Genomic DNA, 20,620 nt, shown 5'->3' with positions numbered 1-20,620 from the left:
AATAATAGCAGAGAATCTATTATTTCTTTCATCACATTACCAGTGGGTCAGAAGTTTACATACACTCAACTAGTATTTGGTAGCATTGCCTTTAAATTGTTTAACTTGGGTCAAACGTTTCGGGTAACCTTCCACAAGCTTCCCACAATAAGTTGGGTGAATTTTGGCCCATTCCTCCTGACAAAGCTGGTGTAACTGCGTCAGGTTTGTAGGCCTCCTTGCTCGCACACACCTTTTCAGTTCTGCCCACAAATGTTCTATAGGATTGAGGTCAAGGCTTTGTGATGGCCACTCCAATACCTTGACTTTGTTGTCCTTAAGCCATTTTGATACAACTTTGGAAGTATGCTTGGGGTCATTGTCCATTTGGAAGACCCATTTGCGACCAAGCTTTAACTTCCTGACTGATGGCTTGATGTTGCTTCAATATGTCTACATAATTTTCCTCCCTCATGACACCATCCATTTTGTGAAGTGCACCAGTCCCTCCTGCAGCAAAGCACTCCACAACATGATGCTGCCATCCCCGTGCTTCATGTTTGGGATGGTGTTCTTCGGCTTGCAAGCGCCCCCCTTTTTCCTCCAAACATAACGATGGTCATTATGGCCAAACAGTTCTATTTTTGTTTCATCAGACCAGAGGACATTTCTCCAAAAAGTATGATCTTTGTCCCCATGTGCAGTTGCAAACCGTAGTCTGGCTTTTTTATGGCGGTTTTGGAGTAGTGGCTTCTTCCTTGCTGAGCGGCCTGTCAGGTTATGGTCGATATAGGACTCACGTTACTGTGGATATAGATACTTTGTACCCGTTTCCTCCAGCATCTTCACAAGGTTCTTTGCTGTTGCTCTGGGATTAATTTGCACTTTTCGCACCAAAGTACTTTCATCTGTAGGAGACAGAACGCGTCTCCTTCCTGAGCGGTATGACGGCTGCGTGGTCCCATGGTGTTTATACTTGCGTACTATTGTTTGTAGAGATGAATGTGTGGTACCTTCAGGCGTTTGGAAATTGCTCCCAAGGATCAACCAGACTTGTGGAGGTCTAAATATTGTTTTTATTCTGAGGTCTTGGCTGATTTCTTTTGATTTTCCCATGATGGCAAGCAAAGAGGCACTGAGTTTGAAGGTAGGCCTTGAAATACATCCACAGGTACACCTCCGAATTGACTCAAATTATGTCAATTAGCCTATCAGAAGCTTCTAAAGCCATGATGATGTTTTCTGGAATTTTCCAAGCTGTTTAAAGGCACAGTCAACTTAGTGTATGCAAACTTCTGACCCACTGGAATTGTGATACAGTGAATGATAAGTGAAATAATGTAGTTTACAGTCTGTAAACAACTGTTGGAAAAATTACTTGTCATGAACAAAGTAGATGTCCGAACCGACTTGCCAAAACTATAGTTTGTTAACAAGAAAGTCGTTGAAGAACGAGTTTTAATGACTCCAATCTAAGTGTATGTAAACTTCCGACTTCAACTGTAGTTTGTTGATAGTATGACCATCTTCAGAGCATCTACAGATGGAAAATCCTGACTATCCAAATACAGTGTGTCCCGTTCTTGTAACATCAGGTGAATGTTTTATGCACCCAAAAGAAACATTGTAGAATCATCCGCACAACTAGACAGTTTTTGTATTTTGGGAACATATCTTTTGTGATGTCCCCACAATGTTCTCACCAGACTGTTCCCACAACCTAATGAAACGTTCTGGGAACCTTTAAAGAGCAGATGAAATGTCTTATAGGAACGTACTTGCAACATCAGGCAAATGTTTTATACACCACGAATGGACAGTTTTTGTGTTATGAGAACATTTGCCACGACCTAACGAATGTTCTGGGAACTTTCACTGAACCAATTTTGGTTTGTTGGAAAAACATTAGTGGTACATTGTGTTATTACATTACTTGGAAACCTAATAAATGTTACTCTCTGAATGTTTTTTTAGATGTTATCATCCTAATGTTAGATAAAACCCTAACTAGAACTTAATGGGAATCTTAGCTAATGTTCTGGGAATGTTCCCGGTTTGTTGGGTTACTCTTGGAAGCAAACCAAGAAAATGAGCCACACAATCAGAATGGTGTCTTCTCATCAGTTAGAATAAAATGCTATCATATATGAATCATGTGAAGTATTAGCAATAAAGTATTTTTAGATTTGTACATAAAAATGCCCAACACTTGTATCTTTGATTTTACGAGGTGGAAAATAATGGATGGTCATGTTTGTTGAGAAGAAATAGAGGTTTATATGTTATGTTTACTGCAAAAATCGATGCAGTTATATAACAGTCACATCCAGTAGCTTATTGGTAAAGTCATCCATACCTACATTGAATGATTATGACCTATAGCTGACCTCAGCATCACCACTGCAAAGCTGAAAAAATATAAAGTCAGTGTCTACCTCTTACTTTCCGTTGAAATGAATACATTTGGTCAGGTCTTACACATCACTGCCAGTTCCGATTGCTCACTATGCCTCATTTGACTAAGCCGGAACTGAAAACTGGAATTAAATCAAATTAGCCTCTTTTGCCTACTATATCACCTGTGTTTAATCTTCTAAACCCCATTTTTTAGGATGTAGAGAAAAATAAGGTTGTTCTGGATGAGCACCCCTGAGAGATTTGGTGACAACAATTTACAACCTGTGACACGATCTGCAAAAAAAGGCCATGCATCCTTGAGATTGAAATTGAACGGTCGAGAGGCACAACTGGACAATATATTCAGACAATTTGCTATAGGAAGCATTAAACTCAGTGGGGAGGTTTGAGCCCTTTCCTATCCACTGTCATTATTCCATCTGACAGAGCTTAAAAAATGACAGGTCTGAGGGATCAAATCGTGCGTTTATGAAATGGTATTAGGAGGCACTGTGGCAGAAATGTCAACTGACATTTCTCGACCCAGCCCTCCAAACAAGAACCGAAAGGTCAGCCTATGTCCCCGTATCTATGCCAATGATTATTACATGAATCTTAGATACAAAAAATACAACACTTAAAAAGGTCAATTCTTCCAATTAGAATGGGATTATAATGTGTAGTTGTGTGTAACCACATAGTTTACTTTATGTGATAGACTTGTGGACTTTCTTCACTGCTGGGGGTTACATTTTATTGTAGTTGCTTATCATACCAGAGCTTGCAGTATTTTCCAGGTCTCCCTTATCTCAATAGGTCTTCGTGGATTGCTTAAGGATTCAATTATATATTTAACACCATATATTGATTTATGCATAATACTTTCAAGGAATTTGTGGTAATTCAGCATAGACCTGACTTCACTTTCAACAAAATCTCAGAAAAGGTTTGGCATTGGACAATGTACTTATCGGTAACGGTGGTTGTATCGATAACATCCTTCATGCTGCAAGTGTGGAAACAGATGCAACTCATGACAAATTAGATGTATTTTTGGAAAGGGGCTTGTTCACTTTGGGATGTGACCACAGTGTAAATAATGTGTGGCATGTCAATGGCCATAGGCGTTGACAAGACAGCACAAACAGATCTAGAAACTGCACGCTGTCTGTCCAAAGCTGTACATAATCATGAAACCAAAGGAAACCTTCCAGGGTGGTAATAGAATAATTCACGTTGCACTGACTACAGTATAAGAGGGAAAAGCAGTGGTGCAAAAACCTGTGAGCCCTCTGAGTACTGGCCATCCCTTCCAATGGGGACTTACTAATTAAGCCAAGTGCCCCCGGATAGGATCATCTTTTCAAGGTGGACTGGAGCACCTGTTTACTCCTGGTCTGGAACCATAACAAAGCAGCCCCCTTCACTTTGCTCTTACCTTGAAAATTAAATCCTTTTTCCCGTACCGCAGCTCTTTCAGTTGAGCCTGGATTTTTTTGGACTGCAAGGAGAAGATAAGAAAATAAGTGTTAGCTTATTCAAATAGTGAAATTGGTTTTAGATCACGTAGCAGGATTTTGCCGGCTGCAGCAGAGCATTCCTTTGTGCGTGTTCTTTGGGCAAAGCTCCAGCTCAAAGGAGGGACCTACAGAGAGCAAGAAAATGTAAAATCTCCCATTCAGTGAACTGCAAAGCCCACACAATGATTCAGTCCTGCACTGGCTACTTTCCCACTGTCTAAAGCCCTATTCTCACTCCCACTTCACTCCACACAACCACTACCACACATACAGTTCCCTGGTAGCACCCCTCCCCTCTCGATGGCCACACACACTCACACATACAGACACAAACACACAGAGCTCAGACAGTCTGCAAAATGCATGGCTTTCCCTGGCCTCCGATCATAACTGAACAAACACACACAGTGCCCAGCTCTCCCTGACATTACTATGGTTACACATCAGTAAGCTCATGGAAGCACATGGGGGTTGGCTCCCTGATGCTGGAGATAGTCAGTCCTCTTGGAACCTTTGCACCAGTTTAACAGCTGTTTACACCCCCCCGGGGAAGTAACTTCTTTAAACAAAAGGTGGATAACATGAAAGGTAGAAATGCCTATTTTAAAAGAATAAATAAAAAGCCCAAGTTTAAAAGAATACATAAAAAGGTGAGTGAAATGAGGTTATGGACAGATCAAAATTTACTAGGGGGAGGTGTGGTCCAAAATAGGGGAGAGTTTTCAAACTTTTCTTTTTGCTTTAGGGAGTGTTGTGTGCTTTTTTGGGGGTTCAGAGGGGAGGGTAGTGTGTTTTTCCCCAGCTTTACTTTTGCTCTTCTGCTCGTATTTTCCCTATAAACAATGGCTTGACTTACTTTCGATATTACCCTAATAAAGTTTAGAAACATTTGTGAAGGTTTGGTATGGTGTGGCTATTATTAAGCTTAAGCTACTGCAGGCCTATGATATGAAGGCAGTACGCCCCAGCGCTCCAACTGACAGATGAACTGTTTCAGGACTATTAGAGTTACTTCTATAATCCAACAAAATATTGGGAAATAAAATGTACAAATTATAGGTTTATATCTGTATAGTAGCCATCTGAAGTAAAGAAATGCATGTTGGTGTCATAGCATGCCGCCGCCATATCTTTACCTCTCCGGGGATAGGCTTAAGCTTCTCTTCCTTTATATAGGCCGTATACAGTACCAGTCAAAAGCTTGGACACACCTACTCATTCAAATGTTTTTCTTTATTTTTACTATTTTTACGACTATTTATTTCTACATTGTAGAATAATAGTGAAGACATCAAAATTATGAAATAACACATGGAATCATGGAGTAAACAAAAAAGTGTTAAACAAATAATAGATTTTAGATTCTTCAAATTAGACACCCTTTGTCTTGATGACAGCTTTGCACACTCTTGGCATTCTCTCAACCAGCTTCACTTGGAATGTCTTTTCAACAGTCTTGAAGGAGTTCCCACATATGCTGAGCACTTGTTGGCTGCTTTTCCTTCACTCTGCGGTCCAACTCATCCCAAACCATCTATATTGGGTTGAGGTCGGGTGATTGTGGAGGCCAGGTCATCTGATGCAGCACTCCATCACTCACCATCTTGGTCAAATAGCCCTTACACAGCCTGGAGGTGTGTTTGGTCATTGTCCTGTTGAAAAACAAATGATAGTCCCACTAAGCGCAAATCAGAAGTGATAGCGTATCAAGGCAAAGGCTGGCTACTTTGAAGAATCTTTGTAAAATAAAAGGAAAGCCGCACACTCTAGGAGCTCAGATGCAATATTTTAATAAACTAATATCCAACGTTTCAACAGACAAGCTGTCTTCATCAGGGTATAATGACAACCACTGCAGGGTGACTAGTTTATATAGTGTCAAAGGACACACACAGGTGTCTGTAATCATGGCTGGGTGTGGCCTGATATCATTGGTTAATTCTCATATATTAAAAAAGCATACAAAAAACATAAATGGATAGCATATGGATAGCATACGATCATAGATACAATTTGGCTACATAGGCCTACAAACATTTACAATAGCAAAATCACAAGAAAGGCTTCAGATCAAAGTATACGTTGAGACCGAAGGGAGCAAGTGTCTTTAAATTAAAGATCCAGGCAGCCTCTTGTTTTAACAATAAATTGTCAAGGTCACCCCCTCTCCTAGGGAGGGTGACATGTTCGATGCCAATATAATGTAGGGACGAAATCGAGTGGTTTGCTCCCAAAAAGTGGGCCGCAACTGGGTAAGTCGAGTTTTTTCACCTAATGGTGCTACGATGCGCCAAGATTTGTACTTTTAATTTGACCTTTGTTTTACCCAACATAATTTTTACTTTGAAGAATCTAAATCTATTTAGATTTTTTCACACTTTTTTGGTTCATACATGATTCCATATGTATTAATTATTCCCAGTCACTTTTGTGTATACAGTGGGGCAAAAAAGTATTTAGTCAATACTTATTTTCCACCATAATTTGCAAATAAATTCATTAAAAATCCTACAATGTGATTTTCTGGATTTTTTTTCTCAGTGCGTTGGCACTGAGAAATCTGGTGCGTTGGCACAGAAATCTGTTGCTGGAAAATGTGTTACCTATATTTTATATAATTATAAATATGGTATCAAAATATTGAAAATCTGATTTGCCCCTAGCTGATCATTCTTTGCAGCCGGCTCTGATCATACTGTAATGAAACGGGCAGGGAGAGCGAGCTTGTCTGTGGTGGTCGGCGAACGTTGAACCTTCTGGCCAGTAGCCCTCTGTAGCATCGACTATACCACAAAATCATGTGCCACAAAAAGAGGCAAACTCGATATCCCCTTTTATGAACACAGGGTTGCTACAGCTACTGTTATTTGTGGTCATAAACATTATTTTGAGTTTATTCTATGAGGGGGGAGGGTGTAAAATGTATTTGACAGTACAAGGAGAGGGTAGTGTGAAAATATTTTTTAGTGTGGTGAGGGGGGTGCGTCTTCAAGTTTGTTTCGACATGAATAAACTGGGCACTGAGTGTCACAAGTGAGGTCCCCCCCCCCCTCCCCCCCCAAAAGTGGAATTGTTATAAAAAGAAATGGGTTCTCACATTTTCCTAGTGGTAAAAAAAAACATTAGAAAATAATATGTATCTTTTTTATTGAGCACTGTTGAAATGGTAACCCAAGTACAGTTTACTTGTCACTGGTCTTAGATGTTATATCACTTGCGTGATCGTTATTAACAACCAATGTTGTTGATCCATTTTGTAACATGTCGAAGTGCATGAGCTCACTCAACCCATGGCAACAAGACAGCTATATGGTTTATGAGTACTATAAAACAAATTATGAGTTTCTTTATCTTATTATCCCCATTCCAAGATGGCGTAGCAGTCGGACGTGTGTTTGTCTTGTCCCGTCTTGTCCCGCGTAAATAGTCCTCGTATTTTTTGTATACATTTCGTATATATTTTAATTTCACTTTCCATCTAGGAACTGAATATACATTCCCACAACCCGCCTCACCCAATGTGGTACGGATCTGCTATTTTTTATACTTTAGAACCGTAACCCCAATCAGAAGCTAGCCAGATAACTAGCTACTAGCTAGTAGTCAGTTAGCCACTGCTGCGGTCTTCACCCTTAACTCGGACACCAGCCAGCTTCAGCTCGGGCCAATACCTGCCAGTCTGCAGGCGCGATATCAACCCAGAGCATATAGGACTGCTTTTTCTCTACCACATCACCGGATTCCTGACGCAAGCTCTGGACAATTACACCGGATCATCGTAGCTAGCTAACTGCAACCGACTGGCTACTACTGGCTAACACCTCTGTCCCGAAACAAGCACCAGTTAGCCTTGAGCTAGCCTCGAGCTAAGCCCATCTGCCGGCTAGCCGAAGAGGTCTACCAGCGAATTATTGGGCTACTATACCTCTTTTGCCAATTGGACTGGACCCTTTATTGCCGACACGAAGCCCCGCCGATCCATCACGACTGGTCTGCCGACGTAATTGTCCGAGGTGGTTTCAACAGGCTTTTCCATTGCGACGTTTCTGAATACCCATCTGCTAATTATTAGCTGTCTTATCGGCTGCTATCTAAATAAGTATACCGGACAATTTTTTTCATTTTTTTCTTGGGTCACTATATCTATTTTGCCAATTGGATCGATCCCCTCTACCACACGGAACCCCACTAATCTACCGACGGAAACGAACGAGGTGACAAAAAAAAAAAAAAAAAAAAAAACAGACCTCCATCCTATGTTATCTTGCTACCGATAGCCAGCTACCCGGCCAGCTGTCTGGATCGCCGTGACCCCAACCAACCTCTACTCACTGGACCCTTATGATCACTCGATTAAGCATGCCTCTCCTTAATGTAAATATGCCTTGTCCATTGCTGTTCTGGTTAGTGTTTATTGGCTTATTTCATTGTAGAGCCTCTAGCCCTGCTCACTATATATCCAACCTTTCAGTTCCACCACCCACATATGCGATGACATCACCTGGTTTCAATGATGTTTCTAGAGACAATATCTCTCTCATCATCACTCATTACCTAGGTTTACCTCCACTGTATTCACATCCTACCATACCTTTGTCTGTACATTATTCCTTGAAGCTATTTTATCGCCCCCAGAAACTTCCTTTTACTCTCTGTTCTAGACGTTCTAGACGACCAATTCTCGTAGCTTTTAGCCGTACACTTATCCTACTCCTCCTCTGTTCCTCTGGTGATGTAGAGGTGAATCCAGGCCCTGCAGTACCTAGCTCCACTCCTATTCCCCAGGCACTCTCTTTTGATGACTTCTGTAACCGTAATAGCCTTGGTTTCATGCATGTTAACATTAGAAGCCTCCTCCCTAAGTTTGTTTTGTTCACTGCTTTAGCACACTCTGCCAACCGAGATGTTTTAGCCGTGTCTGAATCCTGGCTTAGGAAGACCACCAAAAATTCTGACATTTTCATCCCTAACTACAAGATTTTCAGACAAGATAGAACGGCCAAAGGGGGCGGTGTTGCAATCTACTGCAAGGATTGCCTGCAGAGTTCTGTTTTACTATCCAGGTCTGTTCCCAAACAATTTGAACTTCTACTTTTAAAAATCCACCTCTCTAAAAACAAGTCTCTCACTGTTGCCGCCTGCTATAGACCACCCTCTGCCCCCAGCTGTGCTCTGGACACCATATGTGAACTGATTGCCCCCCATCTATCTTCAGAGCTTGTGCTGCTAGGCGACCCTAAATTGGAACATGCTTAACACCCCAGCCATCCTACAATCTAAGCTTGATGCCCTCAATCTCACACAAATTATCAATGAACCTACCAGGTATCACCCCAATTCCGTAAACACGGGTACCCTCATAGACATCATCCTAACCAACTTGCCCTCCAAATACACCTCTGCTGTTTTCAACCAAGATCTCAGCGATCACTGCCTCATTGCCTGTATCCGTAATGGGTCAGCGATCAAACGACCTCCACTCATCACTGTCAAACGCTCCCTGAAACACTTCAGCGAGCAGGCCTTTCTAATCGACCTGGCCAAGGTATCCTGGAAGGATATTGATCTCATCCCGTCAGTAGAGGATGCCTCGAATTTTTTTTTAAATGCCTTCCTCACCATCTTGAATAAGCATGCCCCATTCAAGAAATTTAGAACCAGGAACAGATATAGCCCTTGGTTCTCTCCTGACCTGACTGCCCTTAACCAACAGAAAAACATCCTATGGCGTTCTGCATTAGCATCGAACAGCCCCCGTGATATGCAACTTTTCAGGGAAGCTAGAAACCAGTATACACAGGAAGTTAGAAAAGCCAAGGCTAGCTTTTTCAAGCAGAAATTTGCTTCCTGCAACACAAACTCAAAAAAGTTCTGGGACACTGTAAAGTCCATGGAGAATAAGAACACCTCCACCCAGCTTCCAACTGCACTGAAGATAGGAAACGCTGTCACCACCGACAAATCCACTATAATTGATAATTTCAACAAGCATTTTTCTACGGCTGGTCATGCTTTCCACCTGGCTACCCCTACCCCGGTCAACAGCACTGGCCTCCCCTCTGCTACTCGCCCACGCCTTCCCCATTTCTCTTTCTCCCAAATACAGTCAGCTGATGTTCTGAAAGAGCTGCAAAATCTGGACCCTTACAAATCAGCCGGGCTAGATAATCTGGACCCTTTCTTTCTAAAACTATCTGCTGAAATTGTTGCCACCCCTATTACCAGCCTTTTCAACCTTTCTTTCGGGTCGTCTGAGATTCCCAAAGATTGGAAAGCAGCTGCGGTTATCCCCCTCTTCAAAGGGGGGGACACTCTTGACCCAAACAGCTACAGACCTATATCTATGCTACCCTGCCTTTCTAAGGTCTTCGAAAGCCAAGTCAACAAACAGATTACCGACCATCTCGAATCCCACCCTACCTTCTCCGCTATGCAATCTGGTTTCAGAGCTGGTCATGGGTGCACCTCAGCCACGCTCAAGGTCATAAACGATATCTTAACCGCTATCGATAGGAAACAGTACTGTGCAGCCATATTCATTGACCTGGCCAAGGCTTTTGATTCTGTCAATCACCACATCATCATCGGCAGACTCGACAGCCTTGGTTTCTCTAATGATTGCCTCGCCTGGTTCACCAACTACTTCTCTGATCGAGTTCAGTGTGTCAAATCGGAGGGTCTGTTGTCCGGACCTCTGGCAGTCTCTATGGGGGTGCCACAGGGTTCAATTCTTGGACCGACTCTCTTCTCTGTATACATCAATGATGTCGCTCTTGCTGCTGGTGAGTCTCTGATCCACCTCTACGCAGACGACACTATTCTGTATACTTCTGGCCCTTCTTTTGACACTGTGTTAACAACCCTCCAGGCGAGCTTCAATGCCATACAACTCTCCTTCCGTGGCCTCCAATTGCTCTTAAATACAAGTAAAACTAAATGCATGCTCTTCAACCGATCGCTGCCTGCACCTGCCCGCCTGTCCAACATCACTACTCTGGACGACTCTGACTTAGAATATGTGGACAACTACAAATACCTAGGTGTCTGGTTAGACTGTAAACTCTCCTTCCAGACTCACATCAAGCATCTCCAATCCAAAGTTAAATCTAGAATCGGCTTCCTATTCCGCAACAAAGCATCCTTCACTCATGCTGCCAAACATACCCTTGTAAAACTGACCATCCTACCAATCCTCGACTTCGGTGATGTCATTTACAAAATAGCCTCCAAAACCCTACTCAATAAATTGGATGCAGTTTATCACAGTGCCATCCGTTTTGTCACCAAAGCCCCATATACTACCCACCACTGCGACCTGTACGCTCTCGTTGGCTGGCCCTCACTTCACACTCGTCGCCAAACCCACTGGCTCCAGGTCATCTACAAGACCCTGCTAGGTAAAGTCCCCCCTTATCTCAGCTCGCTGGTCACCATAGCAACGCCCACCCGTAGCACGCGCTCCAGCAGGTATATCTCTCTGGTCACCCCCAAAACCAATTCTTCCTTTGGCCGCCTCTCCTTCCAGTTCTCTGCTGCCAATGACTGGAACGAACTACAAAAATCTCTGAAACTGGAAACACTTATCTCCCTCACTAGCTTTAAGCACCAGCTGTCAGAGCAGCTCATAGATTACTGCACCTGTACATAGCCCATCTATAATTTAGCCCAAACAACTACCTCTTTACCTACTGTATTTATTTATTTTGCTCCTTTGCACCCCATTATTTCTATCTCTACTTTGCACCTTCTTCCACTGCAAACCAACCATTCCAGTGTTTTTTTACTTGCTATATTGTATTTACTTCGCCACCATGGCCTTTTTTATATTTTTATTTATTAATATATTTTCTTTGCCTTCACCTCCCTTATCTCACCTCACTTGCTCACATTGTATATAGACTTATTTTTCACTGTATTATTGACTGTATGTTTGTTCTACTCCATGTGTAACTATGTGTTGTTGTATGTGTCGAACTGCTTTGCTTTATCTTGGCCAGGTCGCAATTGTAAATGAGAACGTGTTCTCAATTTGCCTACCTGGTTAAATAAAGGTGAAATAAAAAAATAAAAAAATAAATTCCCACAGTAGTTGGGACATCCCAAGACAGCCATGTCGCATCTATTTAACGCTCATATATCCTGAGATCTCCCATAAAATCTAGAGGTTAAATAAATATCTGAGCATGTTTATTGTCATGAATCTTCCCCTGGAGTCAGAACTGAGCGATTTCTGTTAGATGGGCCAGCTGCAAAGTCAAAATTGGCTATATCGTAAAAATTCATGAAAACAAAAATGTAAGGTTAGGGTTAGGCATTAGGGTTAGCAGTGTGGTTAAGATTAGGGTTAGGTTTAGATTGTATGACTTTGTGGCTGTGCCAGCCAGTGACCACTATGCAGGGCTGCCTCCAGGACAACATAAATGCAATAAATGCCCACCTGTATTTTCTATCAGGGTTCATTAAACTTGTTTAGGTGCAAGCTGATCATAAAGTTAAATGTGCCTGAATCGAATTAATTTGGATCAAGAAAGTGGAGTGGAGCAATATTAACTGGTGCATTGTGTTATCTTAACAAAATACTCAAGCCTTGGCTCACTAACTGCTGTATTCAAATCTAATGTCAAGGTTGGGATTCAATTGCTTTGAGAGGGACAAGTAAGCTATGAATGGGTCATGCCAATATGCAGATGAGGAAATCATGACCATTATGAGTAAACAATGAGAGAATCAGAAGCACTTTTATTCACCAAGTACATTTACACATACACAGAATTTGCCTTGGTGAGAAGGTGCTGCCGGCCATAAACAATTTACAAACAGAATAAAGACGACATAGACATACAGAATATAGAATATCGGAACAGTAACCATAAAACATAAAACTCTGGAGTAAAGGCTGATTAGTGGGAATGTACAATTTACAGAGAGGATATACTGTATCTACAGTACATTCAGAAAGCATTTAGACCCCTTGACATTTTCCACATTTTGTTACGTTACAGCCTTTTTCTAAAACGGATATAATATTTTTTTCCCCCTAATCAATCTACACACAATACCCCATATTATCATTATGGGGTATTGTGTGTAGATTGATGAGGATTTTTTTTTATTTCATCCATTTTAGAATAAGGCTGTAACAAAATGTGGAAAAAGTCAATGGGGTCTGAATACTTTCCGAATGCACTGTAAATAAGCAGAGGAAAGGATGCTACCATGGTAAATATATACAGTGCATATACAGTGTTGTGCGGAGGTGTACATAGTGCAAATGCAGTATAGTGCAGATTACTATTTGAGGTCATTGATGGCAAGGTGCAGTAATCGGCCCAATGCAAAGTCACTTAATCCCTATGAGCCCGATGGCTGGTTGATGAGGGCCACAGCATGGGGGAAGAAACTGTTCAGGTGGCGTGCGGTTTTGGTCTTGATTGACCTAAACCATCTGCCAGAGCGGAGTCTTTGAAATATGGGGTGTCCGGGGTGAGCGATGATATTACCTGTACGCTTCCTTCTCCTGTAGGCAGTGGTGGGAAAAGTACCCAATTGTCATACTTGAGTAAAAGTATAGATACCTTAATAGAAAATGATTCAAGTAAAAGTGAAAGTCACCCAGTAAAATACTACTTGAGTAAAAGTAAAAAAGTATTTGGTTTTAAATATACTTAAGTATCAAAAGCAAATGTAATTGCTAAAATATACTAAAGTATCAAAAGGAAAAGGAAAAATAATTTCAAATTCCTTAAATTAGGCAAAGCACCATGTTCTTGTTTTTAAAATGTACAGATCGCCAAGGGCACACTCCAACCCTGAGACATTATTTATAAAAGACGCATTTTTGTTTAGTGAGTCCAACAAGAACATAGGCAGTAGGGATGACCACGTGTTCTCTTGATAAGTGCGTGAATTTCACAATTGTCCTGTTCTGCTAAGCATTAAACATTTAAAGAGTACTTTGGGTTGTCAGGAAAAATCTAATAAGTAAAAAGTACAATATTTTCTTTAGGAATGTAGTGAAGTAAAAGTAGTCAAAAATATGAATAGTAAAGTAAAGTACAGATACCCCAAAAAACTACTTAAGTAGTACTTTCAAGTATTTTTACTTAAGTACTTTACACCACTGCCTGTAGACGTGCAGGTCCTTGATGGAGGGCAGGTGACAGCCGATGACCTCTGCAAACTGGACGATGCACTGCAGGTTGCCCTTGCAGCTGGCAGACACAGATCCAAACCAAGAAGGTGATAGAAGAGGTGAGGATGGACTTAATGATGGACGTGTAGAACCAAACCAGAATTGTCTGAGAGAGTTTTGGTTTCCTCAGCTGGTGCAGATAGTACATCCTCTGTCGAGCCTTCTTGGTCATTACTGTGATGTTGTACTCCCACTTGAGGTTGTGGGGGATGATGGTTCCCAAGAATTTGAATGACTTGGCCATGCTGACAGCTGAGCCATCAATCTCAAGGGGGCAGACCCTCATTGTGCCTACCTGTATTATACTTATGCTAAAATATTTATTCTATTCTACTGAGCCATTTACTTTATGTATTCTTATCTTCTATTATTTCTTATTGTTGTTGCATTGTCGTGAAGGAACCTGCAAGTAAGCATTTCGTTGGACGGTGTATCCCATCTGTATCCCGTACATACGACTAATAAAACTTGAGAGATGGTGGGGGTCATTTCCTGTAGTCAACCACCATCTTCATGGTTTTAACTGTATTGAGTTCCATGTTTTTGCGACTGCACAAGGTCACTAGACGGTCAACCTCTCCATGCTACTTGGACTCATCGCCGTCGGTGTTGAGATTGACCAGGGTGCTGTCATCAGCAAACTTGGTTAGTTTGACAGTGCGTTGTTGGAGGTATTCTTTTTGGTCTTTTATTAGGATCCCCATTAGCTGTTGCAAAAGCAGCAGCTACTCTTCCTGGGGTACACACATAACATGAAACATAATACAGAATGACATAATACAGAACATCAATAGACAAGAACGGCTCAAGGACAGAAAGGTGCAGTCATTGGTGTAGAATGAGTAGAGGAGTGGGGAGAGCATGCAATCCTATGGCACCCCCGTATGTGGACGCCGCTTGAAATGAGTGGATTCGGCTATTTCAGCCACACCAGCTGCTGACAGGTGTATAAAATAGAGCACACAGTCATGCAATCTCCATAGACAAACATTGGCAGTAGAATGGCCTTACTGAAGAGCTGAGTGACATTCAACGTGGAACCACTAAGATCACCATGTGCAATGCCAAGCGTCAGCTGGAGTGGTGTAAAGCTCGCCTCCATTGGACTCTAGAGCAGTGGAAACGCTTTCCCTGGAGTGATGAATCACGCTTCACCATCTGGCAGTCTGACGAACTAATCTGGGTTTGGCGGATGCCAGGAAAATGCTATCTGCCCCAATGCATAGTGCCAGCTGTAAAGTTTGGTGAAGGAGGAATGATGGTCTGGGGACGTTTTTCATGTTTCGGGCTAGGCCCCCTTAGTTCCAAAATCAAATCAAATCAAATGATATTTGTCACATGCTCCGAATACAACATGTGTAGACTTTACCGTACTGTGAAATGATAACCTACAAGCCTTAACCAACAATGCAGTTTTAAGAAAATAAGAGTTAAGAAAATATTAACAAACTAAAATAAAGTAAAAAGTAACACAATAAAATAACAATAACGAGGCTATAGACAGGGGGTACCGGTACTGAGTCAATGTGCAGGGGTACAGGTTAGTCAAGGTAATTGAGGTAATATGTAAATGTAGGTAGGGGTAAAGTGACTATGCAGATAATAAACAGCATGTAGCAGTGGGGGGGGGGGGGGTTCAATGCAAATAGTCCGGGTGGCAGTCGTATGGCTTGGGGTAGAAGCTGTTAAAGAGACTTTTGGACCTAGAATTGGCGCTTCGGATCCGCTTGCTGTGCGGTAGCAGAGAGAACAGTCTATGACTTGGGTGGCTGGAGTCTTTGACAATTTTTGGGGCCTCCCTCTGACACCTCCCAGTATAGAGGTCCTGGATGGCAGGAAGCTTGGCCACAGTGATGTACTGGGCCGTACGCACTACCCTCTGTAGCGCCTTACGATCTGATGACGAGCAGTTGCCATATCAGGTGGGGATGCAACCGGTCAGGATGCTCTTGATGGTGCAGCTGTGGAACTTTTTGACGATCTAGGGACCCATGCCAAATCTTTTTAGCCTCCTGAGGGGGAGTAGGTATTGTCGTTCCCTCTTCACGACTGTCTTTGTGTGTTTGGACCATGATAGTTTGTTGGTGATGTGGACACCAAGGAACTTGAAGCTCTCGACCTGCTCCACTACAGCCGCATCGAAGTGAAAGAGGGTGTGTTTGGCCCTCCTTTTCCTGTAGTCCAAGATCAGCTCCTTTGTCTTGCTCACGTTGAGCGAGAGGTTGTTGTCGTCTATGACCTCCTCTCTATAGGCTGTCTCATAATTGTCAGTGATCAGGCCTACCACCGTGGTGTCGTGCTTGGCCACACAGTCGTGGGAGTACAGGAGGGAACGAAGCACCCACCAACTGGGGGCGGCCAGTCAGGAAGTCCAGGATCTAGTTGCAGAGTCCCAGGGTCCTTAGCTTTGTGATGAGATTTGTGGGCACTATGGTGTTGAACGCTGAGCTGTAGTCAATGAACAGCATTCTCACATAGGTGAGGTGGGTAAGGGCAGTGTGGAGTGCAATTGAGATTGTGTCATCTGTGGATCTGTTGGGGCGGTATGTGAATTGGAGTGGGTCTAGGGTTTCTGGGACGGTGTTGATGTGAGCCATGACCAGCCTTTCAAAGCATTTCATGGCTACAGATGTGACTAGTTGTTATTTAGGCAGGTTATTTTGGCGTTTCTGGGTACAGGGACTATGGTGGTTTGCTTGATACATATAGGTATTACAGATTTGATCAGGGAGAGGTTGAAAGGCACAGTGAAGGCACTTTCCAGTTAGTCCGCGCATCCTCTGAGTACACGTCCTGGTAATGCTCTCATGCATGCTTCAGTGTTGCTTGCCTCGAAGCGAGAATAAAAAGCATTTAGCGTGTCTGGTAGGCTCACGTCACTGGTCAGCTCTCGGCTGTGTTTCCTTTTGTTGTCCGTAATAGTTTGCAAGCCCTGCCACATGTAAAGGGAAATCTTAACGCTACAGCATACAATAACATTCTAGACAATTACGTGTTTCCAACTTGCGGCAACAGTTTGGGGAAGGCCCTTTCCTGTTTAAGCATGACAATGCCCTCATGCACAAAGCAAGGTCCATACAGAAATGGTTTGTCGAGATTAGTGTGGAAGAACTTGACTGGCCTGCACAGAGCCCTGACCTCAACCCTATCAAACACCTTAGAGATGAATTGGAACGCTGTGCCCGACCTCACTAATGCTCTTGTCGCTGAATGGAAGTAAGTCCCCGAAGCAGTGTTCCAACATCCAGTGGAAAGCTTTCCCAGAAAAGTGGAGGCTGTTACAGCAGCAAAGGGGGGACCAACTCCATACAAATGCCCATAATCTTGGAATGAGATGTTCGAAAAAAGCAGGTGTCCACATACTTTTGGTCATGTAGTGTACGTTCAGCTGAGTGGCCATTGAAAGTGGCCAATGACCAGCAGGATCAAGATGATAGGACGTGTATTCGTCAAGCTCTGAAGGGTTTTGTTTTCTCTTCAGTGAACATGTCACTGCGGGGAAAGGTATTTGTGTTACACCTCCATCAAATGACTAGAGAAAGAGCTGCTGGTACTTGAAAAAACATTGCCTTTTTGAATAGACAAAAATATTAAAATTTAGAGCAGGGAAAAGCCAAATTGCACACAACATAAAGTCTTGTGTTTTTTATCGCCGGCATCCTCGAAAAACCTTGCATGTCCATATTTGGCAATTTATTTCCTTTTTACATAGATTAAAATAAATCATTCCCCTCCATGTACTGTGAAAATTATATGACTCTAGGACCAATCAAAGTCATTCAAAATATCTTGGAAACCTACATGACTACACCACTGCTTTTTCAATTGCTGAAAAGTTAACTGTTTTGGGGTGCAAAGTTATCCAAGGCACCAACAGTTGTTTTTGCTGGGTGGGTTGTTCTAAGGGGGCTTGTGTGCAGGAGAGATTCAGCCACATGGGGTACAATTAAAGTTCAACAAAAATGTATTATTTATTATTAAAGCCAAAAGCTTTCGTCAGCCTTCATGACAAGCACTCTTATGATGGCTGCAATGCCAAGATTGGTTTTAATAATATATGCATGAGTAGAGCAACATCATGTAAAGTGAGGGCCAGTCTAATCAATAAAGACTTGGGCCCCAATGCAATCCAACTGAATTATGACCATATTTCCCCCCCAAGGCCCACTGTTCATCAGTGTGATTCAAAAGGCTTACCTCTTCTGCATGGACATCACACAGTTTGTTGCCAGATAGCAGTTTATTTTTCAAGCTCTTGTTCTGCAAATAAAACAATTATAAAAAAGGTGGTATTAGTTAAGGGTTGATTAGAGAAAATCATTGATAACATGTAGTTATGAAGCTTGCACTGCTTTTCTGTTTTATCTGCAGTGACAAATGTAATTATATTAGACGATCATACAAGCCAGTTTCGATTCCTCGGGCCTAAGTATTGACTCCAGAACACATTTAGAACAGGAAATGAGTTAATCAATGATATAATTAGCTAATCCAAAGCCTAATATTCAACCACTCTCTGTTTAACACAAGCAGTATGAGAATCACACGACTAAGCATTGAATAATCACTAATGAACATGAATCAACAGAAACCGCTGATAGCATCAGAGAGACATATACAGGTGCACTATTGTACATCTATAGCTTAGTTGTTCCTTCACTCACGCGGCTGCATCAAAACAACATGTGCAGGGACAAAACACAGAGCAGTGGTGCTGACTGACTGGCATGCGGTAAGATCTGAGAGGTGGCCTTACAAAGCACAGGTTTTCTGTACCAGCGAAGAGCCCTTTTCCTGAGAATTGCTACATTGGAGGCTTTCTATGTTGGTCATATAAATATAAAAAATGCTGGTTCCATGCACTTTATCATGACTGTCCCTATGCATAATTATGCATGTACATGGTACTGTAGTTACATAGGTAGGTACCTATTTGCATATAATTACAGTGTAGGCAAGCACAGCTCAAGTGTAATTTAGTAAGGACCAATAGCATATCAATAGACAGCAAGAAGTTTTTTTTTTAAACTATCTCTCCCCCTCTTTTCTCTTTCTCTCTCACGCACAGAGTTAATGAGGTGGAATGACAGCACTATGTGATTCAACGAGCTAGAATTGGCCGGGCATCCATTCCAGACACTAAAGAAAGAAGAGAAATGGCAGCTGTCATATAAGGTGACGTGTGCCTGCCAGAGAACAGACCCACAGTGAAATGTAGATCCAGTAGAGCTCATATGTCATGGTGTATTATGCTAAATGAGATCCAGTGAACCGCAAATGTCATAATATGTTATGCACCAAGTGTTGCCATATTGGGAGCTGTTAGGTTCTTATTTTTCAGAGTAAATAACTCACAGACACTAGAGAAGCTTACCCAAGTTTAATTCTGCCTAAAGGGTCTTTACAGCTGTAATGCAGACAGCCAAACGTTTCTTGCCGTCACTGGTATATATATCCCACTTAAGACACTCCTCCTTCTCTCCAATTCTTACATCTTATGGTTCCACAGGAAGAGGGTAACAGGATACTAAACCCTTATTACTCCTTCAGGGGATCTGACATCACCTCCTGACCTCAACCCCTCCTTTACCCTAGTCTACAGATGTCCATCTACCTCCCCTATAGGAATCCTTTGATCTCCTCCCGTCCACCCAGCATATTCCACAGCCACTCTGTCTTTCTACAGATCTCACTCCTTTATATACTATGCGTCTGATCTATCATGTCTTTAGTATCTCAATGTTCAAAATCCCGAATCCAACAGAGCCATGCGAGAGCTTCAAAATAAAACAGTGTGCGAGACATTACTCATTATGATCATACTTTCCTCTATATTTATTGTCGCACTTACGCCGCAATATATAGGTCTGCACAGGACTGATTCCTCCCACAGCATTTCATAACGCACCCGGCCTGTTTCTGTCCGACTCCCGACCGCTACCGCAAGAACTTGTACCCAACCCAACCGCAGTCCTGCAATGTTATTTTTCTCCCCGATTGGTAGTTACAGTCTTGTCCCATCGCTGCAACTCCCGTACGGACTCGGTTCTCCGAAACACGACCCTGCCAAGACACACTGCTTCTTGACACAATCATGATCATGCAGCATCATGCTGTGGGGATGTTTTTCAGAGCCAGGGACTGGGAGGCGAGTCAGGATCGAGAGAAAAGAGAAAAGTACAGTGATCCTTGATGAAAACCTGCTCCAGAGCGCTCAGGACCTCAGACTGGGGCGAAGTTTCACCTTCCAACAGGACAACAATCCTAAGCACACAGCCAAGACAACACAGGAGTGGCTTCGGGACAAGTCTCTGGGAGGCGGTCGAAGGAACAAGATATATGCTTTATATTTACTATGCTTTATATTTACCTAAGCACACAGCCAAGACAACACAGGAGTGGCTTCGGGACAAGTCTCTTGGATGGCAGTCGAAGGAACAAGATATATGCTTTATATTTACATTTGAAACTTTCCCCATCCCACATCCTCTCGTACATTCAACACTTAAAACTTCTTGTCAATAGGGGGAGC

General features: G+C 42.4%; 1 protein-coding gene across 1 annotated transcript in view; it reads right to left on the bottom strand.

Moving 5' to 3' along the window:
• Positions 1–20,620, bottom strand: part of LOC129854110 (leucine zipper protein 2-like) — a 184,577-nt gene that overhangs the window by 24,687 nt on the left and 139,270 nt on the right. Inside the window, exons 6-7 of the mRNA XM_055920808.1 lie at positions 18,286–18,348; positions 3,815–3,877 (exon numbers count right to left, since the gene is read on the bottom strand). Of these exons, the coding sequence (XP_055776783.1) occupies positions 3,815–3,877; positions 18,286–18,348 (126 nt within the window). The remainder of the gene's footprint in view (positions 1–3,814; positions 3,878–18,285; positions 18,349–20,620) is intronic.

Source organism: Salvelinus fontinalis, chromosome 4 (assembly GCF_029448725.1).
Source record: "Salvelinus fontinalis isolate EN_2023a chromosome 4, ASM2944872v1, whole genome shotgun sequence".
NCBI lineage: Eukaryota > Metazoa > Chordata > Actinopteri > Salmoniformes > Salmonidae > Salvelinus > Salvelinus fontinalis.
Note: the sequence above shows the minus strand (reverse complement) of the source record. Positions and strands in the feature narration are given on the sequence as shown.